The sequence below is a fragment of the Colossoma macropomum genome, unplaced genomic scaffold (assembly GCF_904425465.1).
Source record: "Colossoma macropomum unplaced genomic scaffold, Colossoma_macropomum, whole genome shotgun sequence".
In the NCBI taxonomy this organism is placed as follows: Eukaryota; Metazoa; Chordata; class Actinopteri; order Characiformes; family Serrasalmidae; genus Colossoma; species Colossoma macropomum.
In genome coordinates this window covers 22,628,170-22,650,829 of record NW_023494789.1, presented here as the reverse complement: position 1 = coordinate 22,650,829, position 22,660 = coordinate 22,628,170, and the positions used below count along the sequence as shown (strand labels likewise).

The 22,660-nt window shown below is 37.2% G+C and overlaps 2 protein-coding genes across 2 annotated transcripts; one reads left to right on the top strand and one right to left on the bottom strand.

Annotated features, from left to right (window-relative positions):
- The first annotated feature begins 770 nt into the window (after positions 1–770).
- LOC118808127 lies at positions 771–14,921 on the top strand. The gene is made up of 8 exons (XM_036570577.1): positions 771–825; positions 3,255–3,374; positions 3,881–4,000; positions 5,142–5,258; positions 8,584–8,688; positions 9,694–11,602; positions 13,078–13,200; positions 13,949–14,921. The coding sequence occupies exons 1-8, from the start codon at positions 814–816 to the stop codon at positions 14,206–14,208; spliced, it is 2,766 nt and encodes a 921-aa protein (XP_036426470.1). The 5' UTR covers positions 771–813; the 3' UTR covers positions 14,209–14,921.
- Positions 14,922–16,602: 1,681 nt separating this feature from the next.
- Positions 16,603–22,346, bottom strand: LOC118807536 (putative trypsin-6). The gene is made up of 5 exons (XM_036569558.1): positions 22,174–22,346; positions 21,345–21,501; positions 19,979–20,220; positions 17,451–17,608; positions 16,603–16,899 (listed from the first exon to the last, which is right to left on the bottom strand). The coding sequence occupies exons 1-5, from the start codon at positions 22,277–22,279 to the stop codon at positions 16,735–16,737; spliced, it is 828 nt and encodes a 275-aa protein (XP_036425451.1). The 5' UTR covers positions 22,280–22,346; the 3' UTR covers positions 16,603–16,734.
- Between the last annotated feature and the right edge of the window lie 314 nt (positions 22,347–22,660).

The following is a 22,660-nucleotide window of genomic DNA, read 5'->3' as shown; positions in this document are numbered from 1 at the left end:
ACTGGGAGACTTGGAATGTATTTGTTAATCCTGACTGTATCGTTGTTTATTCATTATATCAAGCTCAGATAAATATTCAATTACAAAAAACTAATAACTGATGTGATGCTGATGATGACAAGATCTGTCAGGGCTGACCAATCAAAAATAAGTGTTGGTGCGCGACCAATCAAAACGTTTTAGTTGCGTCTGTCACATCACCTCTATGAAAAAAAAAACCTCAAGGTAGGACAAACGAACTAACCCTCCTGTTATGGACGTATGTACATTTCATTTCATATATATAAAATAAACCTAAACTAAGTGTGTTGTTATGCATTGTTTCAGAACATAACAATAAAAAAATCCCCTCCCCCGCGTTGTGTATGGTTCGGTTAGGTTATCATAAATTTTAATTTATAGTGACCCCAGTATCATCCAAAACAACCAAGTAAAATCTTTATATTTCATATGTTTCATACAGCTAAAACAGACTGGGGTCAAACTGACTCCAGAGAGCACTGATGATGCATACAAAATGTGTACAGGACATTTAAAACATTTCACCATGTCAGTTTTACCCAGCTGCCCCCAATTTAATTACAAAAAAGTCATTAAATATGAAGCAAAAAAAATGTAATCATTAATTAAGCGACATTAAACATTGAAAGATACAAGGAGGGTTAAAAATGGAAAAAGGCAAAAGAAAAGGAAAGAAAGCATTTAATTTCAAGCCCAGTGAAAACAATACTTTGAGAGACTCCAGCACCAGCAGGCGGCGCTGACGCAGGTTACAGCGGCACAGGCCACACAGGAAGGAGGCGAATCCATCGGATGGTGGAAAAAGTGAGTTTTTTTCTTAGAGATTTTTTTCTTTGCGGCCTCTGAAGGACCCACGGACAAAGAACAAGGGATATAGTTCGAATAAAAGGTAAAGAAGAGTCCCAATTATGGTCTAATGTGAAAAACCGGGGAGTAAATGAAGCTAACTGAATGCAGGGCTGCAGGAATGGCCTTTAGCAGACTAGCAGACTGCAGGGGCGATACAGTCAACACAAAACAACAACACAGCGGCCGAGCTTCTCTCTCTGTTGGGTTTATTTCTGGATTTTTTTTTGCCACTGGGGATATTATGCTGTTTTAAAACGCAGTGTAGGTCCATACACTCTTTACAAAGCCTTCTATTCGCCAGCTTATTTTTTTAATTGCCCATTCCACCTTAAATGCTTCAGCGGTTGCAGTGTGGCGCCTCCAAGCAGCAGAATGTAACTGCTGCACGTTTTAAGGTGGAACGGAGAATTGGAACAAGACGCTAACTTCAGCTCCGTACGTTCTGAATAGCCTGAATACATTCACACTATTAAGAAAGATGGTCCTTCAGGGGTTCTTTAGTAAAAGGAATGGTTCTCTTTCGACCATGAGTTCTATTTAAAACCATTTCATGCTAAAATTGTTCTTTAGATTAATGGATAATGTTGCATACAGTTCTGTATGGAACCTTTTTGATTGTATATAGCACCAAAAAGGGTTCTGCTATTGTTAAGATGTGAAGCTTGTACACACTTAAAAAAGATGGTTCATCAAGGGTTTTTCAGTGAACAGAATGGTTCTATATAGAACCATGAACGTTCAAATAACCATTGGCATTGTTAAAGCGTTCTTCAGATTGATGGAGAATGTGATGTGGATGGTTCTGTTTAGAACGTTTTTGAAAAGGGTTGTGTATAGCACCAAAAAGGGTTCTTCTATTGTGATGATGTCAAGCCTGTAACAATTTATGTATATATGTGTGTGTGTGTGTGTATGTGTGTGTATATATATATATATATGTATATATATATATATATATGCAAAGTTTGAAAAAATTGAGTGTTCATGATTTTTAAAGAAGCCTTGAAGAACCATCTTTTTTAGGAGTGTAAAGTAAACACTATTGAGAAAGCTGAATAGGACTGTGTGATTAAAGGAGCTCCACTTTTCTTTACTAATGCAGTTTGAGCATTAAATAAGGTGCTCACAACAAAATAGAGGATGATAAACACATCTTTCCCCAGGCTGGTCATCATCATTAGGAGTCACTTCAGTGTGAAATGGCTTTCACTCATCAAGGCTCATTAATGTTCCCATCTGAAACTGTAAGTTTCCTTTGGTCCATATGTTCCATATGTTCTCTTAGGAAATGTTTCGAATTGATCACACCTTATGGCTGAAAACTTATGTTTTTATTTCTTAATTTATCATCAGATTCAGTCTTTGGTCACATGAGGTTGTCTTATTTTATTTGGGTTTATTCCAGAGCCAGGGACTGGAGTTAAATTTAAGGTTTGGGTTGGAGAAATTAGAGTGAATATAAATATTAAGAGATATCCAGTTGAATACAAATTATAAATAAAAGTATAAAGAATAAAAACATTACAAATAGCCACAGATCCATTTAATTTAATAATTACTATACATAATAAGAAAGCCTGAGAAACATTTCTCCCATAGAGATGTAATGTTAGACTGGGAGGTTGTATTATATTTGTTATCTTTGATCATATATTTTTTCATTTATTATATTGAGCTCAAATAAATATTCAGTTAGAAAAGTCAACTTTTGATGTGGCTGATGAATCAAAAGTGGCATCTGTCGCATTGCCTTTTTAAAATAAAAATAAAACCTCAAGATATATTAAATGAACTTACTTAAAAAATGAAAAAGGGCAGAAGAAAAAAACTCCACATGCATCTAAAGTGTAGGATCTAAATAAACAAACACAAGGCTGCTAATGTGTAACCAAAAAAAGCATTTGATTGTCCATAAACATGACAATTATGTGTACTCAAGTAAATTAAATATCTGTCAATCAGAGCAAACTGTCATTTTATCTCATCATACTACATTCAGTTAGGACATGGATAAAAAAGTTATCATCAACGTTAAAATACAGCTGACTCATAAATAAATTTATTTAAAAATGAAATAAAATCACTGAAGAGTTTTTTCTTAGACATATTTATACAATCATTAGCACTTCTGCATATAGCACCATGTACATTCATCCTTTGCTGAGATAATACTGTACTAAAAGTATATGCATATCTTAGAGTTGTTGTTTTTTCATGGCTCTTCCTCAAATTTAATCTTTTCTCTGCTCTTCTTCTTATCATTGACTTTATATGCAAGCTAATGAGTTGAAACAGCCATGAATCAGCAAGAAAAATGCTTTAGTTTCTTGTCTTATTTGTCGTATTGTCTTATAAACCAGACACACTATAACATATATTGACAGGTAATGGAGTACCGCACACCTGCTGAAGGTAATTCACAGGATTCCTACCAGTCAGGCCACTGGAAACCTCCATTGGATTACAGTGCGACCAGCACGAAGTCCCCCAAACAGCCGATTAATGTAAGTTTCCTTTACATTTAGCTCTTTAAGCCCTGCTACATAGTCAGCATCAACATTATAGATGGAGAAAATGATGGATGAGAATGCACTCTGTATTTAAGAAAGATGAGCAAGGCTAACATGACTATTAGCTTGTTTAATTGGTGTAATTCACCCAATGGCCACCTTATTAACAGAACTTTGAAAGTATCGGCTGAATTATGAGGGCGATCAAATCCCAGAGTAATCTATAACTGCACAGTAATACTTCAGGTGTAGATATTGTTCCATTTTAAAAGCCTAAAACAATATTTGAAATCAAAACAGAGAATGTTTCAGCATCAGTACGCTTTAAGATTTGAACCTGCAACCTTCTAATTGATAGCTCACCTCACTCACCACAAATGTTTCTACAAACTGATTTAATATGTACTCCCTGTATAGATATTAAACTCATAAGAACAGATGCTGATACGGAATTAGGAAGTAAAAAAGTAAACAAAAGTCTTATGGATCTGTATTTTCAGGTAATGGAGTACCATTCACCTGCTGAGGTTAATTCCCAGAATTCATATCCGGCAACCCAGTGGAAACCTCCACCTCCATTGGATTACAGTGCTACCAGCTCAAAGTCTCCCAAACAGCAGGTACTGTAAGTCTCCTCTATGTTTTTATTTATTTATTTATTTATTTTTATTACAGTTAAAAAATGTACAAATATATATTCAGTCAAATGTCAGTTGTTTTTAAAAGAAAAAGCAAGGTAAGGTATGTGTTGGTGTCAAATATATACTTCAAAGATACACCACCAAGCTGCTGCTTTTATTATTGTGCTGTAGGGCTACAGCTGAAGAACATTTTCATAATCATAACCGCTTAGTTTGCCAGTCATTTGCCTTAGTTTCACTTTGATTATTTAAGTAGTTGGGAAACAAAAACCGAAGATATTGGTCTGCCAATAATGTTTCATTTAGCATTTAGTTATTTTTAATTTAACATTGAGCAAATTCAGATTTTTAAAAAAATTGCACTGCTGTGGATAAATCAATAGTTCTAAGTAGGAAAATGCGTTCAAGGAGGGAGGAATTTGTGCCGTACACAATTGATTGCGTTAATGCATTATTAATGTGGTGTAAATTCAATATAGGTAAATTCAGGATCCTTAGGGAGTCCTTAGGATCCTGAATTTACCTACATTGAATTTACACTTCATTAATAATGCATTAACGTCAGTGCATTATGGTGCAAATATCCCATCCTGGCTTTTTTCTATGATTAACTATATAGGTTACAGTTTAAGAGAATCTCACAACGGTCTGAAACTGTTCATGACAACCAGGAAAAATGGTGACTTACAGTCTGAAGTGTATTTCCCAAAAATGGAAATGAGGAACAGTTTACAAACAGCAAATTATGCCGACTGTCTGCATGGCACTGAATCTATAAATAAAGAAATGAAATTAAAAATATTTTAAAAAGCACAGTGGCCATAATTGTAGCTTTTAACTGAAGAGTAGATGATGTCAGATTCTTGGAAGGCAGTTCAGGAGGCAAGTTCTGCTGACTGCTGGAGCTTGAATATTTTTAGTTCTGTGTTGCAAGAAAAAATAAATCATATGTTGGGCTGGCAGAGGTTGAGGAAAAGTCTGTTTATTTATGTAGGTTTTGCCCACTAGAAAGCTGTGACATAAACAGAAGTGCTGCTTTTTAGAGGCAACCAGTGGTTTTTCTGTTTGTTTTTGATTCTAAACCCAAATTCAGTTAATCAAACAGGAAATACATTTGCAGGTAACAGAGAACAGCAGTTCTGCTGAGATGAGTGCGGCGGACAGCTTTCCATCGTGCCAGTCAAAGAGTGTAATGGATAATCGTGAACCTGCCAGTTCAGAGCCGCCTAATCAACAGGTAAACCTTCTTTTTAAAACATTCCATATGTTTGAAAGATGATCAGTGGTTTGGAAAACTGCCATTGAGCTTTAAGTGTCAGTAACTGAAACAAACCTCATGCATATTTATTAGCAGTGCACTGAAATGAAAATCCAGTACCGAAATTCAGGACAGATGAAAATGAGGGGGAAAAAAAAAAATTAATGTAATTTACCACTTTGTGTTTTTTAATTCATGTAATTAATGAAGAAAAACTGCTTGTTATTGATAACTTATAATTGATATTTAGTGACAGCAGAGAAGAGTTGGTCAGTAAAGGCAATGAGTTATATTACTTTTAGTTGCTATTTGGCTGTGATTTGTGAATGTTATCATTTCGTAAACTGAGTACAGGTGGTGTCGGTGTGTGATTTCCTTTTTGCTTCTGCTGCTCCACAGGAACAGAGATTATAAACCTTGTGCCTAATGTTTCTCATAGAAACTAGGGCTGCGCAAGACATCGTCAATCAATCAGTCAGCAAATCAATCTTTATTTAACCTCGGAGAACATTGAGGGTGTCCCTCATTTACACGGTTGCCGAGTTGATACAGGAAAAAGAGATTGATAATGTATCATTATTATTAATTATTAAACATATAAAAAATAAAAGTAAATTTAACAATAAAAATGACTCAAATCAGATAAGTGTATAAAAAAGATACATTAATAATAAAATCTGTACTTGCATCATATCCAGCCAGTCGCTTCTTATATTGTCATTGTGATATCAGCCGGCTTTATCAAACATTGCATTTTATGTCCATATTGTGCAGCCCTAGTAGAACCTGTGAAATGGTTGCAGTCAGGCAATGTTTAAAGTGTTTATCTGCTGATCAGACTGTTTGAACATGTCTATGCTGAGCAACACAGGAGAGCGAAGAAATAAACAACATTTTTAATCTCATTTTTATTACCATTAAAATATTTACCAGGATGTCTTTTAGTAAACTCAGCACTATTTCAGGTGTACATGACCATTTTCCAACCTCTCTATCCTTTTGAATTAAACAGGCTGTTTTTGTTGCTGTGCTTTTAGGACTCACATATGTAAATGAGCTCAGTTCTGATTTGCTGGCCTGTATTACATTTGTTTAACAGACCGGACTGAAACACTTCTTATAACTTCTGAATAGGCAGGGCTAATTTGCTGTAGGCTGAATAGGTTCATATACAGTACTGTGCAAAAGTGTTGAGCACTGAAAGGGGAACTCCACAAATCTTTCAAAATTTTCACTTAATATAGTGGGTAAGATGTAAACAAAGTCATCCACAGTGGTTTGGCATGAAGTGCTCTGTTTCACAGTAGTAGCAATAGGAACCAAATGTCTGAAAAGTTGCCTCTAAAAGTTACATCACAAAAAGTTATTACACAAAATGGTTTTAAATGTCATATTTATCCACTTATTTTAATCCTTTCTTGGCAGAGGGGTACATGCAAGGTGTTCTAAGGCAAAATAGTCCCCAAAGAAAACTTATTTTTTTAGATTTTCCACTATTTTACCATCATCAACATTACATGTAAAAACTAGGAAGACAAGTAGGTTTACTGGTAGTTTTGGATAGTGAATAAAATGGATATGTTTGTGTAGACATTTACCCCGGTTCTCACCAGCATCACTATAAAGAAAATCTGAGTCTGTAAGTTTTTCTACAATTAACTATTTCATGTCAAACCACTCTGAATGTTTTTGTTTACGTTGTAATTACGGAAATATGCCAGATTTTGGGAAAATCCTTGGAATTCCCCTTAAAGCATGTTGTTTAAAATCATTTATCTTGGCAATGAGCATATTTTTGTTAGTAAAAATCTTCATATATCATAAGAATAAATGTGAATAAAGATAAAAGCACTAAAAAACTAACAAGAGGATATTTATTTTAAGAAGTAGTTTTTAAAGAGAGTTTTACAGAGTGCGGTTCTCATTAGACACTTGATTTAACATAATGTTAATTAGCCAAACCAAGTATTGAACGATAACCACAAATAATACAGGGTTTCTACAAGGAGAGGTTTGGAAATGGTTAAAAAATACAATGTCATCCATAAAATCACTGCTTGTTGTACTGATGTTATTTGTATTTAGTTTCTTTTTTTTTGTAAATAAATGCTTATTGACCATATAAATAGTTTTTTTTTTTCTAAATGTAATTTTCTCAGGCACCTACAACTTTTGCACAGTACTGTATGTCCTGGTTTTCTTGACCTTACAAAAAACTATTACGTCAAAACTGGCTGTTTTTGCAGCTCAGTTTCCACATATGGACTGTATGGACTGGAGAGTAAACAGTATGTTTTAACATTCATTTTAAAAGTCTTTACATACTGTGTCAAAATCTTTTAATAATAAAAAGGTGACAAAAAATCTGTTTTTCGTGATATCAGGCTTTAAAAACATACTAACCTTACAGCATATTCTATTTAGAAGTCCAAGTGGAAAAGTTGTTACTTTAGTCTTGTGACTTGCTGTACTTCTGGGCTTATATAGGCTCTTTGGGAGTTCAGGCTGGTGTTCAAGTGACCACAGCAATGCTTTAAATGTGCAGTTTGGAGAAGCTCTTCTCAGTTATTTGTGAATCTGGCTCAGAATTTCTGTTACTGAGGTAGTTGTGATTTCTTTGTTTTTATAGCCTGATATAAAAGGCTCAAAATTTCAAATAGAAATTTTAAAATAGAAATTTTAAATCAATTTTAAATTGTTTATATTTCTGCTCAAATTCTACATATTCTACATTTTCAAACTCAACACTAAAGGGTAAAATCCTAAGTGAACTTATTGAGAGGTGTAGAACACTTAACCGGCTTATCGTGGCCTTCAGGAGCGTCTCAAAAATTTCCAGATGTGTTGGCTGAAACTGAGGTCTGCAGTAGAACCCAATCATTCCAAAAACTGTCACTACCAATTTTAAGCAGCTAAATATTCTAATAACATATATTTGATGTAATCAACCTTACATGCATGACAATGCTTATAAATATTTATTAATGGAAATGTGGAGTTCATTTTTGTTAATTAGCTCCAATTTTTCATAAAAATCACATTTTTGTTGTATGTCCAGTACTATATAGTTCTTTACAATGTAAAAGAAACCACTTTGTTGGTGGTGTTTTTGCTAATAATGATAAATCCACAGAAAATCTAATATAATTTAGACAATATGGGTTGTTGTTGTTTGGGCTCCTAGCTGCTGGGTAGATCACCAACAGCTTGCTCAAAATATCATTATTTTGTTTTCTTTGGAGCCCTGTTGTTTTTTTGTCATTAAATTGTGTTTTAAAATGTATTAAATTATTTGTTTTTATAGAATGCAAGAAACACTCAGAACCCCTATTCAGGATTGAACATTTATTCCTCTGAAGACAGTGATGAGGACGTATGTACATCAAGACTGAAGAAGACTAGAAGCATAGTAAGTTTTTCATCTATAGTATCTACCAAACAGATTTAATCTGTCTCAGTATTAATTGTAGGAATAGTGCAATCAACAGGCATGATTCTGTGATGTCCATTTTAAGATGGCTCTTTTTCCTCTCACACTTTATGATAAACTATCCCACAAAATAGCAAAATCCAGCCTGTGAACCTCTCGGCCTATAAAGAAGTTTCCCATGGTTATACAGTACTGTGCAAATCAGCAACCATCCTTCATTTATTTAATTTCCTGCCAAGTTCATTTTTTGGGAGATACTTCTGACAAGATTAGATATAATATCCATTTGTATAAGAAAGAAAGAAGTCATAGGAAAATAAGTGGAAAAAGCAGGAGTTTCAAAAACTTGAGTATATAAAATGAAAGCTACAGAGAAAATGGGGCTCCTAACAACCACCTGCAAAACCTTTTAGACACCCAAACTGGACATTCCAAAACTGTTCACTCATGATATCCACAGTATAATCAGACCAGCGTATTGTGATATAATGTAATGAAAATTTTCACGACAACAAAAAAAAATAGTCATATAGCCCAACGCTAGTGTTTGGGATCTTGGTTCAAGAGCAGAAAATGTAACCAATATCTGAGACAAAACTTTGAAAGTGTGGAAATATTCCTGGACTTTTTCTTTGAAAAAACTGAAAGCAAGTCTCCTGAAAAACATGAAAGCAGTAATAAAGGTGAAGAGCGGACACGCTAAATACTGGGGGAAAAATTGGTGTTGTACTTAGTTGTTGAGGCTTTTGTGTAATTTACTTTTAAAATTAATTTACTTTTGAAATATGTGTTTTTCTCTCATGTTGAAAATTACAAAAAAAGTAATGGTCCTTTTGGCTTCAAATAAAAAATGAAGGATCTCTAACATTTGCACAGTACTGTATGGTTGATTTAATTCATTCAAAACTAGATCAGAAGTTTAAGTGTCAGTAGGATACTTAATTTCTCAGTATTTAAGTAACATGTTATCAATTCTGATTTTAGCTGGAAGAGTTATTTTCAGAGGATTCAAACGAGCTCTTGGATTCTGCTTCAGACAGCGGAAAGGAACTTCCTTCAAACTCTAAAGATGAAAGTCGTGACAGCTGCTCAGAAGGTTGCAAGTCGCCCAAACCCAGCTCCAGTTCGAAGAAGAAGCCAAAGGCCAATTTACGCAGCAACAATATCAAAACCAGAGCGGCAGTGGCGGTCAACAGAAGCCAAAGAAAAATGGATGGAAAGAGAGTGTATAATAAGAAACATTATTGCCTTTTTTGTTCGAAACCATTTAGCAAGATGGCGAGACATCTGGAAGATGTGCATGCCAAAGAAGAAGAAGTTGCAAAAGCCCGCGGCTTTCCGAAGGGTTCAAAGGAGAGGAGACTACAGTTGGATGAACTTCGTCTTCGGGGGAACTACAAACACAATATAGCTGTGCTGAAATCAGGCAAAGGTGACCTGGTTCCTTGCAAACGGCCACGAGGGGTGGTCAAAGCCAGTGACTTCATGCATTGTGCACATTGCCAAGGACTGTTCAACAAAAGGGTTCTGTGGAGGCATATGAAGGTCTGTAAACTAAGCCCTAATAAAACATATGTTCCAAAACCTGGAAAAAACCGCACCTTGTCCATTGTTGCAGCCTCACAGCCTGTGCCTGCTAATGTAAGCCCAGCACTGTGGACTATATTAAGCTTCATGGTCCCTGATGAAGTCACAGATGCTGTCAAAAATGACAGTTGCATCCTTCAGATGGGGGAATATTGGCTCAACAAAAGTGGTGCGCCTCAACAAAACCAGGGCTGCATCATCAGGCAGAAGTTACGAGAGCTGGGTAAGCTGCTGGTCACTGGGAGGAAAGTTGCATCACTGAAGAAACTGGAGGATTTCCTTGACCCATACAACTGCATGCAGGTGGTGGAAGCCGTGAGGCAGGCATGTGAATACAACAGCGAAACCAACACTTACAAAATCCCATCCTTAGCCAAGAAACTCTCAATCTGGCTCGTCCAGCTTAGTCGACTAGTGAGGGCCAAAGTCGTGATCCCGAAAGACAGTGGCTTGGCGCAAAAGCTGCGGGACTTCCAAAAAATCCATGAGGATAGATGGAACGATCTGCTCTGGACGTCGGTGGCAAAAAACACTGAGGATGTAAAGTTCAAGACACCCACATTGTTGGCCTTCACAGAAGACGTCCAGAAACTCCACACCTTCTTGAACAAGACACAAGATGAACGCATGGCTCAGCTGTCTGCTGACCCTTCTACGAAATACTGGTCAGATCTGGCGAAAGTGTGTCTGACTCAAGTTGTTCTGTTCAACCGCAGCAGAGAAGGGGAAGTGTCCAGCATGACCCTGACCACATTCTTGTCCAGGGACTCTGCTGATCCCCCTACTGACATAGACTGGGCCCTCACCGAGGTCGAGAAACAGCTTTGCAGACACTTCTACAAAATAGTAATCAGGCCCGAAGGTGCCCGTCCAGTGCCCATCCTGCTCACCCTCAAAATGCTTCGTGGCTTGCAGCTCCTGGCCGAGAAGCGAGAGGTTTGTGGAGTCCTCAAAGAGAATCCTTATGTGTTTGCCCGGCCGTCATCTAACACACACTACAGAAGCTCGGATTGCGTCCGTGTGGCTGCTTCAGCCTGTGGCGCGAAGGACGCTTACGCCCTCACTTGTGGAAAGCTGAGGAAGCGAATTGCGACGCTGTCCACAGTCCTGAATCTGGGGGATCCAGAGATAAACCAGTTGGCAAACTTTCTTGGGCATGAGCTGATCGTGCATGAGGAATACTATCCTTTGCCTGAGAGGACCCTGCAATTGGCAAAGGTCTACAAGGTTCTTACAGCAATGGAACAAGGGAGAATGATGGAGTTTATGGGCAAGAACTTCTCTGACATCACTGTTCAACCTAATGGTATATATGATGTCTCTGTCTCTATCTTCTTACTCTTCAACCTTCTGTCACTCGTTGCTTCACTCACTCACTCATTCACAGTTTTGCTGATGTACAAGGGTGCCAATGAGAGCATGTGTCGACCCACATTTGAGGCTATCTCAAAGCGTCCATCTGTGTTAAACGTTCGGCCAAAAATCGAATTTATGCAATTTTCCCTTAACACTAAATGTAGTCGACCAACCAAAACACATTCAAGGTCTCAAATTTGCTGGAGCTATGAGGCTAATGTTGGTAATAATTAATGGAAGTGTATACCCCATCAGTTAGCATATTTTAATTACCCTTGCTCACTTTGACTTGCCACTTAGATGCTGATCACTTCAACATTACACCAATGACCACTTGCAACAGTGAGGAGCAGATTATTAAAGGAACACACTCGCCCTTTGGCTGGTTAGCCTCAGTGAGCTAATCAGCTAGCCATGAAAGTTTTGCATGCAAAGTTTCAGTATAACGTGCAAGTAACTGCTTTGTCCGCCTATAAACGGTGTAGAACCATGGCGTAACACCTTTCTTTTTGTTTTTGTTAGCTATTTAGCCTTTATCACCCTAACAAGCCAGCTAGCAGAGGAAAGTGATGAAGTTGTATCAGTGGTTGTGTATAATAGATGGAGTAGTTGGTAGTTATGGTATGATGTTTAGCACTATAGCTTAAAAACTGCTTTGTCAGCTGTTATTTTTGGGGTAAAAGGGAAATGCAGCAGGTTGTAATGATTTCCAGGGGGGGGAGGGGGGGGTGTCAAATCACTACCTACGACGTGAAGATGTCTCAGATATTCTTGCTTAAGTGGTTTCTGACACTGTAAGGAATTGTGTAAATTCTTTTTTTGCCGAACATTTAAGCCTTGCATGCTGTTTTTGTTATTTTTATAATTTTATTTATTTTTTGATGGATTATCTGTTGCCTGTTTACTGCATGTTGTTCATGTTGAAATTGTCACTTGTGTTGATTAAACATCTTTCCATCTGCTGCTGTCTGGAGACAATTACATGAACATCACTTTCAAGAAAAAGATCAATTCTGCAGGGGAATTCCACCAATTCTTAAAATAAAAAGTAATTCAGTCGTAAGATGAAGTAATTCAGAATGGTTTGTTTTTGTGTGAAATGCTCTGTTCTAGAGAAACTTTGCACTATTTTCACATCATCAGTATTCCATATTAAAACTCAGAAGACACATGTAGGTTCACTGGTGGTTTTAGATTGTAAATAAAATGGCTATATATGTGTTGTAGTCATGGTGACCCCTGGTTCCTATCACCACCACTGTAAAGACATCTGAACCATTTCACACCAAACCACTCTGAATGACTGTTTACATCTTAAACGTTCAATTATGGAGGAATTTTGAAAAGGTGGTGGAAGTTACCCAAAATAAATCCCAGAAATTAAACACAGAAATTAAACTTGCCACTGTTTTCTGTCTTCTGTAGAGGAGCTTGAGCTCTGCAATGACAGAGGAAGGAAAAACTGGGAATGCTCAGCACCTGGAGGTACGCAGAGTGTAAATGAAAGTGCGGTAGAGGACACTGTACTGTGCAATGTCACAGGTTCAAGTGAGTCAGTTACATTTGTAATAAAAACTATAGCATATATACTGGTACTGTAATATATATGTGAAGTGGACGAGATGACTATACTGATGCAAAAATGTAATCGCTCGCTCATTACAAAAGTTTGAATTGTCTTATTAGTATTTCTTACTTTTATATACCTTCTTTTAAACAATGTAGATTAAATATTAAATTAGACTGTGTTTTGTTCAGTATTTCGGGTATTTTGGGAATAAGAAGTTTTACAATGATAATATACTGTGATTGGTTGACTTATCTGCCAGATGATTTCACCAAAGAAACAGTTCAGTTTTCATTACTGAAGTTTACAAAGGCCTCTTTGCAAATGGTTAGTCTTTATTATAGTGATTGAAGACACTTTTATATGCACTTTATTACTTTCTTAGTCCTGCATTTTTACATCAGATGTTTTATTTTTCACTTTTTACTGATGCTGTAGGGGTAGAATATTCACTGCTGTCATAATAGCCATAGTAAAGTCATAATAAAAATGACTTTTGTTGAAAATTTTGGTTTAACAAAACAAAATGTTTAACAGTTTTATGTTAAACATGTGCTTAATTCTCCTAATATTATTTCGATTAAAGGGGAACTTTTTACATCTGCGATAAACAAATCTTTATTTATATCATCTTTTATGATAGTTTTGTGATTCATAAATGAAGTATTGAAATTGACCCAAGCTTTTTTGTAATATGTGAACTGTCTTGTTGTTTATTTTTTAATGCAGGTGCATTTCCAGTCTCTCCTCCAGGCCAGAAAAGAAAAGAACAGAAGAAGAGGAAAACCTGGAGTATGAGTGAAGTCCAGGCCGTGGAGAGACACATGAAGGATTTCATCACTTCCTGTCGTGTCCCGGGCAAGACGCCCTGTGAAAACTGCATTAGAGCCGAACCTCTGGCTCTCAAGAACAGAGACTGGCAGAGCGTCAAGTTTTACGTCTATAACCGCATTATGGCTCAGAAGAGAGACGGAGGTCACAAAGTATGAAGGATTTTCTTTTCTCCCTCCCTTTTTACCATTTTTACAACTACGGAAAGCAGAAACTGCATGTGTTGTCTCTATAAGATGTTCTGCCCATGCAGCGTTGTGGAGGAGGTCAACACATCAACCTGCTAAGTGCTAACTGCTCTGAGCTAGCAGAGAAGATTGGAGTTCATTTCTACCCATTGGGAGAAAGGAATCCATTTCAAGAGGCAGATGGACCTCTTATGAACCCGAGACTACAAAGAGTGTTTGGCACCATTGGGCCATAAACTAAGCTTCTAACTCTAGAGTTCAACTCTACATTAGTCCAGCAGTGCAGATATTCCCTGTTCACATGATACAAGGAGGGTGATTGTGGCACACACTGTTTTGAAATCAGCTTCCACATTTATTCAGCAGCTGGTTATGTTACTCCACCCTCCACTCTTTTATACCCAGTTAATGTACATTTATGCTTCTATTCATGCTTCCGTTCATTCCATGTTTCCCTGCTGTTTCCACAGAGCAGCAGAGAGTCTGCAGTGGGACTTTATCCTCCGTCCGTGAGTTAGTCTGTAGGACGATACTACACCACAAAGTGGCTAATAAAGTCTAAATCGGTCTGTGTGATTTCATTACAGCTTATTTAGAGATGTTTGTGTTGATGGATCGGTGTAATATTCAAACTTGTTATATGTGTCTGACGTTCAATAAAAAATATTGTTACTTCACTAGAAGTAGATTTCCGTATATTATTTTTACTGTGTTGTTTATAGAGACCAATTTTTTCACACATTTCTTATTTAAACTGCTGTAAGAATATGTTTGTACGTAAGAGCATAGACCCAGATTCAAATTTAATGGGTTGATGTGATTTCAGGTTTCGGTTGTTTGGCTTAACTATGATTTTATCCTAGTCAGAGTAAACGGAGGATGCATTATTCTATAGTTGAGATCATAAATAATGTGTTTTGATGTGAAGTGGTTACAGTATTATGTAATAACGTTCTGTAAAGGAGCTTCTAGAAGTGATCGTCTGGTTCCTGTCACCACCACCGTGAACTGTTCTGACTGAGTACGTTTCTCTAGAATGGAGCGTTTCACACCAAATTACTCTGAAATGTGCAGACGTTCCTTTACCAACAAACTCCAGGATTTTTGGTAAGTACTGGTAAGTGCTTCAAATAGTACTAACTTTTAAGGGTTTTTTTTTTATATAACAAGTTAGAAGATTTACGTATACATATATACATATATATCGCTGTAGTCAGAAGAAAACATACCTCCAAAACTTAACAGGAAAGGAAAAAAAAAAACTTTAGTTTTGATGTAAATCAATGGAACCAGAGTTTTTCCCCCAAGTAATTTTGGGTTGTTTCTTTTGGTCCATTGTTCATGAAATTTACATGCAATGTAAAGGGCAACAGGTGTTTGCAGATTGTCAAAAACTGAAAAACAATGAAAAAAGAGCAGGTTTTCTTCTGACATATATGTGTATGTATATGTGTATATATATATATATATATATATATATGTGTGTGTGTGTATATATATATATATATATATGTGTGTGTGTATATATATATATTATATATATATATCAGGTACAACATTATGACCACCTTCTTGTTTCTATGCTCATTGTCCGTTTTATCAGCTCCACTTAATATAGGAGCACTTTGTAGTTCTACAATTGCAGACAGGGTCCATGGTGGTCCTGACCACTGAAGAACAGGGTAAAAGGGAGCTAGCAAAGTATGCAGAGGAACAAATGGACTACAGTCTGTGATTGTAGAACTACAAAGTGCACCTATGCAGTAGGTGGAGCTGATAAAATGGACAATGAGTGTAGAAACAAGGAGGTGTATATATGTATGTGTGTGTGCTGTATGCATAATAGTTATATACTGTATATCGTGTATGTATGTAACTACATGTTTAGAGCTATTGGTTTAAAGAGAATGAACAAACTTCAAATAATGAGACTCATGATAGAGCACTGAACTTAAGTGCTGCATGCAGTAAATGCACTGTTTGAAGAAAAGAGGAAGAATAAAATGGTTATTCTGTAGTTCATATAGTACATGAAGTAGCTAATTCTGCTAGCACTTAAGTGTGTTTTAAAGAAATGTAACCTGTAACTTAATAAAACTTTAGATAGATTGACTAGTGCACCAGCTAGCGTACCCAAACTGCATGCTAGCCAACCATTTCAAGTTGTTTTGCCTCTTTCCTTAAACACCATATTTACTCTGTGTAGTGCCTCAGTTCGATTGATCAAACTGAGGGTTTATTTATATTGAAAAGCTCTGTATTTGAAGCTGTACTCAACCTGGCACTGCTGCAGTGCAGAGCAGCATTGCAGCGATGACTGTGCAAGACAAAACCTGCAAGCAAAGTCACTCACGTAAGCACGAATAAGATAAGAGTGGTTTTATTCATTTACTGCATATCCTCCTGGATATCCTAATTTAACCAGTTTTTTTCCTTAGGTTTAAGTTGTAAGTCTTGTAAGTTCTGAGTCATTATTTAACAATGAGATGAAACTGATTACAATCCACAACAAAGCAATTTCATTTTTTTCAGTGCATCTTTGATCCAATCTCTGTAAGCACAGACATCCATGAATTCCACCTGTTTCTTACAGAGGAAGTCATAATTCACAAGCACTCCATGCAGGACGCCGTTGTGCATCAAACTCGTTCCAGCGTAGAGCTGAGAGAGAAAAAAGACTCTGGATTAGTCATATTATTTAATTTAGTTGCACTGTTGAAGGAATCTGTAAAAAAAAAAACACACAAAAAAACACTGAAAAGTCCAGCAGCAGGGCCACCAGGCAAAACCTGTTTATTAACAGTTAAAGTGTGTTTTCTCAATGACAGTAAAAAATCTGTTAAATTAGTCATTTAATCTCTTATAAATTCTGCCTTTTACCATAATTCTACTCTTTCACTGGTTCAGTCCCTGACACAGTCTTTTACCATCATCATAACAATAACCATTAAAATAAACATAAATGTTGTGAATTAAAGGTGATTTGTTTTTGTGAATTTACCCTTTATTCCTGAAAATCAATTCCTGACAGCAATGTTAAAATTCTGTATGTGGTTTATTTACATGCTTTCAACATTTTTTTTCCAAAAAACAGGTATTGATCTTTAAATTTCACAGTACTTTTACAGTGAAAGTCCTTTTTTTCCACCCACAGTGTACCTGTAGCATAACAGCCTATTTCATGAGTTTCTGAGCAGAAAGAGCGGGTGTACCTCACAGTCGTCCACACCAGGGGGGTGGGCTGCACACAGAAGTGTTTGCTTGTCATGTTGCAGGTCCTTTGGCACCGGCTGTTTCTCTTGTATAGGGACGTCTTTGCAGGCGGAGACTGAGAGTTCTCCTTTCTGCAGATTCTGAGGCTCATCTCGGTCTGCAGAAAGACGGAGGAAGTTTTTAGCCTGCTGGAGTGTGGTCAGGTGAGGTAACATAATTTACCTGAACAATCCAGCATGGACATAATCTGACACTACGATGTTATAGGAATTCTTTTCATACACTATAACTTGGAGCGTAACTACATGGTGCTCTGACCCAAGGGAGTCTGGAGATGCATCTGGCCAAGAAACAATAACTTACCAAGCTTTACTGTTTCAGAATAAAATCCCTGAAGGAAAAGCCTTTAGATTTTTTGGATCTGGTGGTGTTTTAGTACAGCAATAGTAAATATATGTTGGGTGTCTGTGCTACAGCCATCACTAGGGCATTTTTGTGCTTTTCTTAGTAAAGTGAAGCTAGCTAAGCCTCTTTTGGCTGAACCACCCTGCTAGCTAGCCTGCAAGAGTCGCTGTCTCTTACTGAGTCATTGACTGACTGACTGACTGACTGATAACCATTGAAGAAACATACATGCACAAATGTCAGCTAAGCAAACAGAAGGTGGTGCTGTACACCTAAATAAGTGAGTTGTTGTCCCTTTATTCATCATCTACTAATACATATAGAGAGCAGAAAACAAATTCATTTAATCATGTCATCTATTAAAAAATGAAAGCACTAACTTAGGTTATTTGCAAACGACTGGAGTGGCTGCAGGTTTTTATTCCAAACAAGCTTGACTCCACTTGTTCAGTTGGTCTTGGTCTTCAGCAACAGATCATAATCTAGACCAGAGTTTGATGTGGATGAACTCCAGTGGCCTGCACAGAGCCCTGACCTCAACCCCGCTGAACACTTTTGGGATGAACTGGAACGTCGATTGTGAGCCAGGCCCTCTCGTCCAACATCAGTGCCTGACCTCACAAATACCCTTTTGACTGAATGGGCACAAATTCCTACAGACACACTCCAAAATCTTGTAGAGAGCTTCCCAGAAGAGTGGAGGCTGTTACAGCCACAAAAAAGGAAAAATTGAATACAGTCCTATGCAAAAGTTAGAGATCACCCTTCATTTACTTCCTATCCAGTCAAAACAGCCATTGAGCACAAGATTTCAAGATTTTAACACACTAATTTTAACACTAGCACCAATTTTCACCACCATCTTCAACAAATCACTGGAACTTGCTGTGTTTCCATGTGCTTCAAAACATCTATCATCATTCCTGTCCCAAAAAAATGAACATTACTGGACTAAATGACTACAGCCTAGTAGCCCTGACCTCTGTAGTCATGAAGGTCTTTGAACGCCTGGTCCTAGCCCACCTGAAAGCCATTACAAACTCTCTGCTAGATCCCCTGCAGTTTGTGTACAGAGCTAACAGGTTTGGCAACGACAAGGTCAGTTTGGCCCTGCGCTTCATGCTACAGCATCTCGACAGTCCTGGAACCTAAGCTAGAGTTCTGTTTGTGGACTACAGCTCGGCTTTCAACACTATAGTGACAGAACTGCTGCGGGTCAAACTGTACCAGCTGTCTGTGCTAGATTCCGTCTGCTGGTGGATCCTGGATTCCTGACAAATAGGATACAGCAGGTGGGGCTGGGACAACACACACCAGACCCTCGGACCCTCAGTACTGGTGTACCACAAGGTTGACAGGCGTGCTGTCACCCCTCTCCCTTCTCGATATGAATGACCAATGAGGAACCAGTTGCGAAGATCCTGAAGTTTGAAGATGACACCATGGTGGTGGGCCTCATAGCCAATGGGGAACAGCCTGCCTACAGAAAGGAAGTCGAGCAGCTAGTCTCCTGGTGCAGCTGATCACCTGCTGCTCAACACACAACAGACTGTAAGGACTGTAGAGATGGTGGTGGACTTTAGGTGCAACCCTCCTTCCCTACCCTCCCCAACATCAATAGCTCTGTAGTTTCCACTCAAGTTCCTGGGCACCACCATATCCATATATCTGTCAACGCTTCAGGACATCTGCAACCGCAGGGTGTTGAAGTATGCCGGCAAATTTTCAGCTGACCCTCTCATACTGGGTATCACCTCTTCCAGACACTCCCCTCTGGTAGAAGATTCAGGAATTTTATTGTATTTATTGTATTGTTATTGTATTTGTCTTTTAGTTAAATACTTGTTTGTTTGCTTGTCTGGTCTGTTCACTATGTTACGTGTCATACAAGTATGACTCACCAAGACTGATTCCTTATATGTGTAACTTGGTGAAATAAAGTGATTCTGATTCTGATTCTGATGTCTCCTTTTCTTAGTGATGGCTTCTTGACAACTGCCCATCCTTTCACACCCATAGTGCTGTTAAGCCTTTAATTTAATATCGGCAGTAAGGGTGACCTCGCCTTGACATCTGTGAATGTTAAAATGGGTCTCTAATTGCTTAATATTAACAAACCCACCTTGTGCAAAATTATATACGGCATTGATCCATCCATAAAACTGAACTACAGTGTTTTTGGATGGTGACAGGCAGTTTTCGTCAGGTAGTGGAACAGTGGTGAACTTGTCTTTAGATTTTGTTTCCACTTTCAACAGCATGATGTTGTGAAGGGTCTTGTTGTTGTTGAACTTTTTTCTTTTAGTAACTTTCCTCCGTTCTCCTTTTAGACCTGGATGGTGGCCCAAAATCACTTCCAAGTCCCTAACAAAAGAGTGAAAATTATCTTTTTTTGATGAAAGTATTGTGCTTTTTAATAAAATAATCTCCATTGACACTGTTTTAGAGAAAAATCAGTCATCAGGATCATCCCCATTGCCCTGCCAATGCTCTCTTTTTCATAGCAACTGTCTATTATTACTTATAACCCCAATCTCTAGGCCAAAAAAAAAAATAAATCATGTGTGTAAATTTCATGAAGAATGGACCAAAAGAAATGGCCCAAAATTACTGGGTCCATTGACTTACATTAAAAGTAAAGTAGTTTTTTTTCTTCTCCTGTAAAATTATCATTTTGGTTTTCTTCCGACAACAGTGATATATTAATCATAATATCTGATATATTCATTCTGACTTTCTTTATTGAGATAAATTGAAAGAAATGCCAAATGCCACTGTACATTTAGTTTTGAAGCCATTTAAACTTCAAATATTGGTTATGTATGACAAGTGTAGAAATACTAAATTAAACCAAAATTTGGCAACAAAATACAAAACTAAAAAAGATTAAACATGGTACTTAAGTACAAACAAACAAAAATTTTAATACGTTCCGAGTAGCAGGGCTACCGCATGCTGAATTAAAATTTGTTTGCACTTTTCAGACTTAAAATGTTGTAATACATCCACAAACTTGCACCGACCATCTATCATGCTTGACTGATGGTGGTAGACAAATCTTCCTTGATTGAAATGCACATTTGAATTTAGTAAATGCAAGCTGCTAAATGCATATTTTAAAACCTACTTCATTTTCAAAGAAATTCGGTCTACAGCAAAATAATGACCCCAAGCACACTGCTGAGATCTAGACAAACTCGTCAAACAAAAAAGCTGCTGGTATTTTTAGAACAATGGACTGACCACACCAGAGTCCAGACTTCAACATCACTGAATGTGTTTGGGATTACATCAGAAATTGCTAAACCAAATTCTAGGACTGCAGATTTCGTTTAAAAACTGAAAGTCAGTCTCTTAACAAAAATGAATAACTTGTACTTAATGGCCAGTTTGACTCGGAATTAAATAAAAGCCGATTTTCTGACTGTCATGCATTTCAATATTTACAGTGCTGTAATAGTAAATATTTACATTGTGAGAGCTCTTACGGTCGATCGCAGTAGGCTGCAGTGAGGACCCACTCAGCACTGATCAGAGATCCTCCACAGTGCCCAAGAACATCACCAGGAACTGCTAAAAGCACATGGTGCAAACCTTCTGTGGGTCCACTGTCAGTCATTTTCTGAGGGACACCTAACACAGCACCTGACAGAGAGAATATTTTAGAATTTTTGTCCTTGAAGAGAAAAATGTTCAAATGGGCTGGAAATGAATAAATAAGGGGACAATACAAATGACTTAACCAAAAATAGTGAATTTACTTGCTAATTAACCAAAACCACCACAAACACTGAATTTACTAAATTCAAATGTACATTTCAAGCAATGAAAGATTACTGCCACCAGTCAAGCATGGTGGATGATCAATGCAAGATGTATTACACCATTTGGATTGGTAATTGTTTTTGATTGAAGGCATCATGAATGCTCGTAAGTATAAATACATTTTTGGACAATGTTTAATTGGAAACATGAATTCTAGAGTAAGGTAATGATCCCAAGCACACTGCTGAAAAGTTTAAGATGGACTACCAACAAAGAAGCTGCTGGTGTTTTCAGAACAATAGACTGACCACCTAATTTACAAATTTATTAATTCAAATGTTCATCCACATAAAAAAAACCCTGTTACAGTAACACAGTGACACTGAAAGACAGTAGCTATGTTGATGTAATGAAGATCTGACTCGTGTAACCATTCAAATTCAGTGCTTTTGACAACTTTCTCTAAATAACAGAAATAGTTTTTCTCATTTTACATTGGAAACGAAAGCAATAGTAGGTATTTTGTCATTCAAAAATGAGAGTGTATCTCACCTTCCAGTGCCAAAAGAAAAAAAGAACAACGCATCAGACTCTTCATCATGGTCTTATTCCCTGTGCAGCAAGTTTGATAACTCGAGCTGTAATCCAGGTTGTTCATAAACCCTCCATATCTACTCCTGTTTTACCAACCAATCAGCTTCAAGCACATTTCTCAGTTACACCACCTGTGCAACATACAGTTACACCAGCTGTGGAGCATACTGCAATAACTATTCACGAGTGAACATATAAGCAATAAGGACTGATAGGCAAATGTACACTAAACTTCACCTTTATCTCCACTGTAGCAAATATATGTTTAGGAAAATGCAAGTTTGGCATGTCCTCAGGACATAACGAACTCTATCCTTCAGCAACTGGTCAGATATTTCAAACACTTCGTTTTGTTTTATTTCACAAAATGTGAATAACTTTCTCGAGCTTGGATTGGTTTATTTTCACAATTACACTGAATTGAATGTAATGGATTATTTGCCTA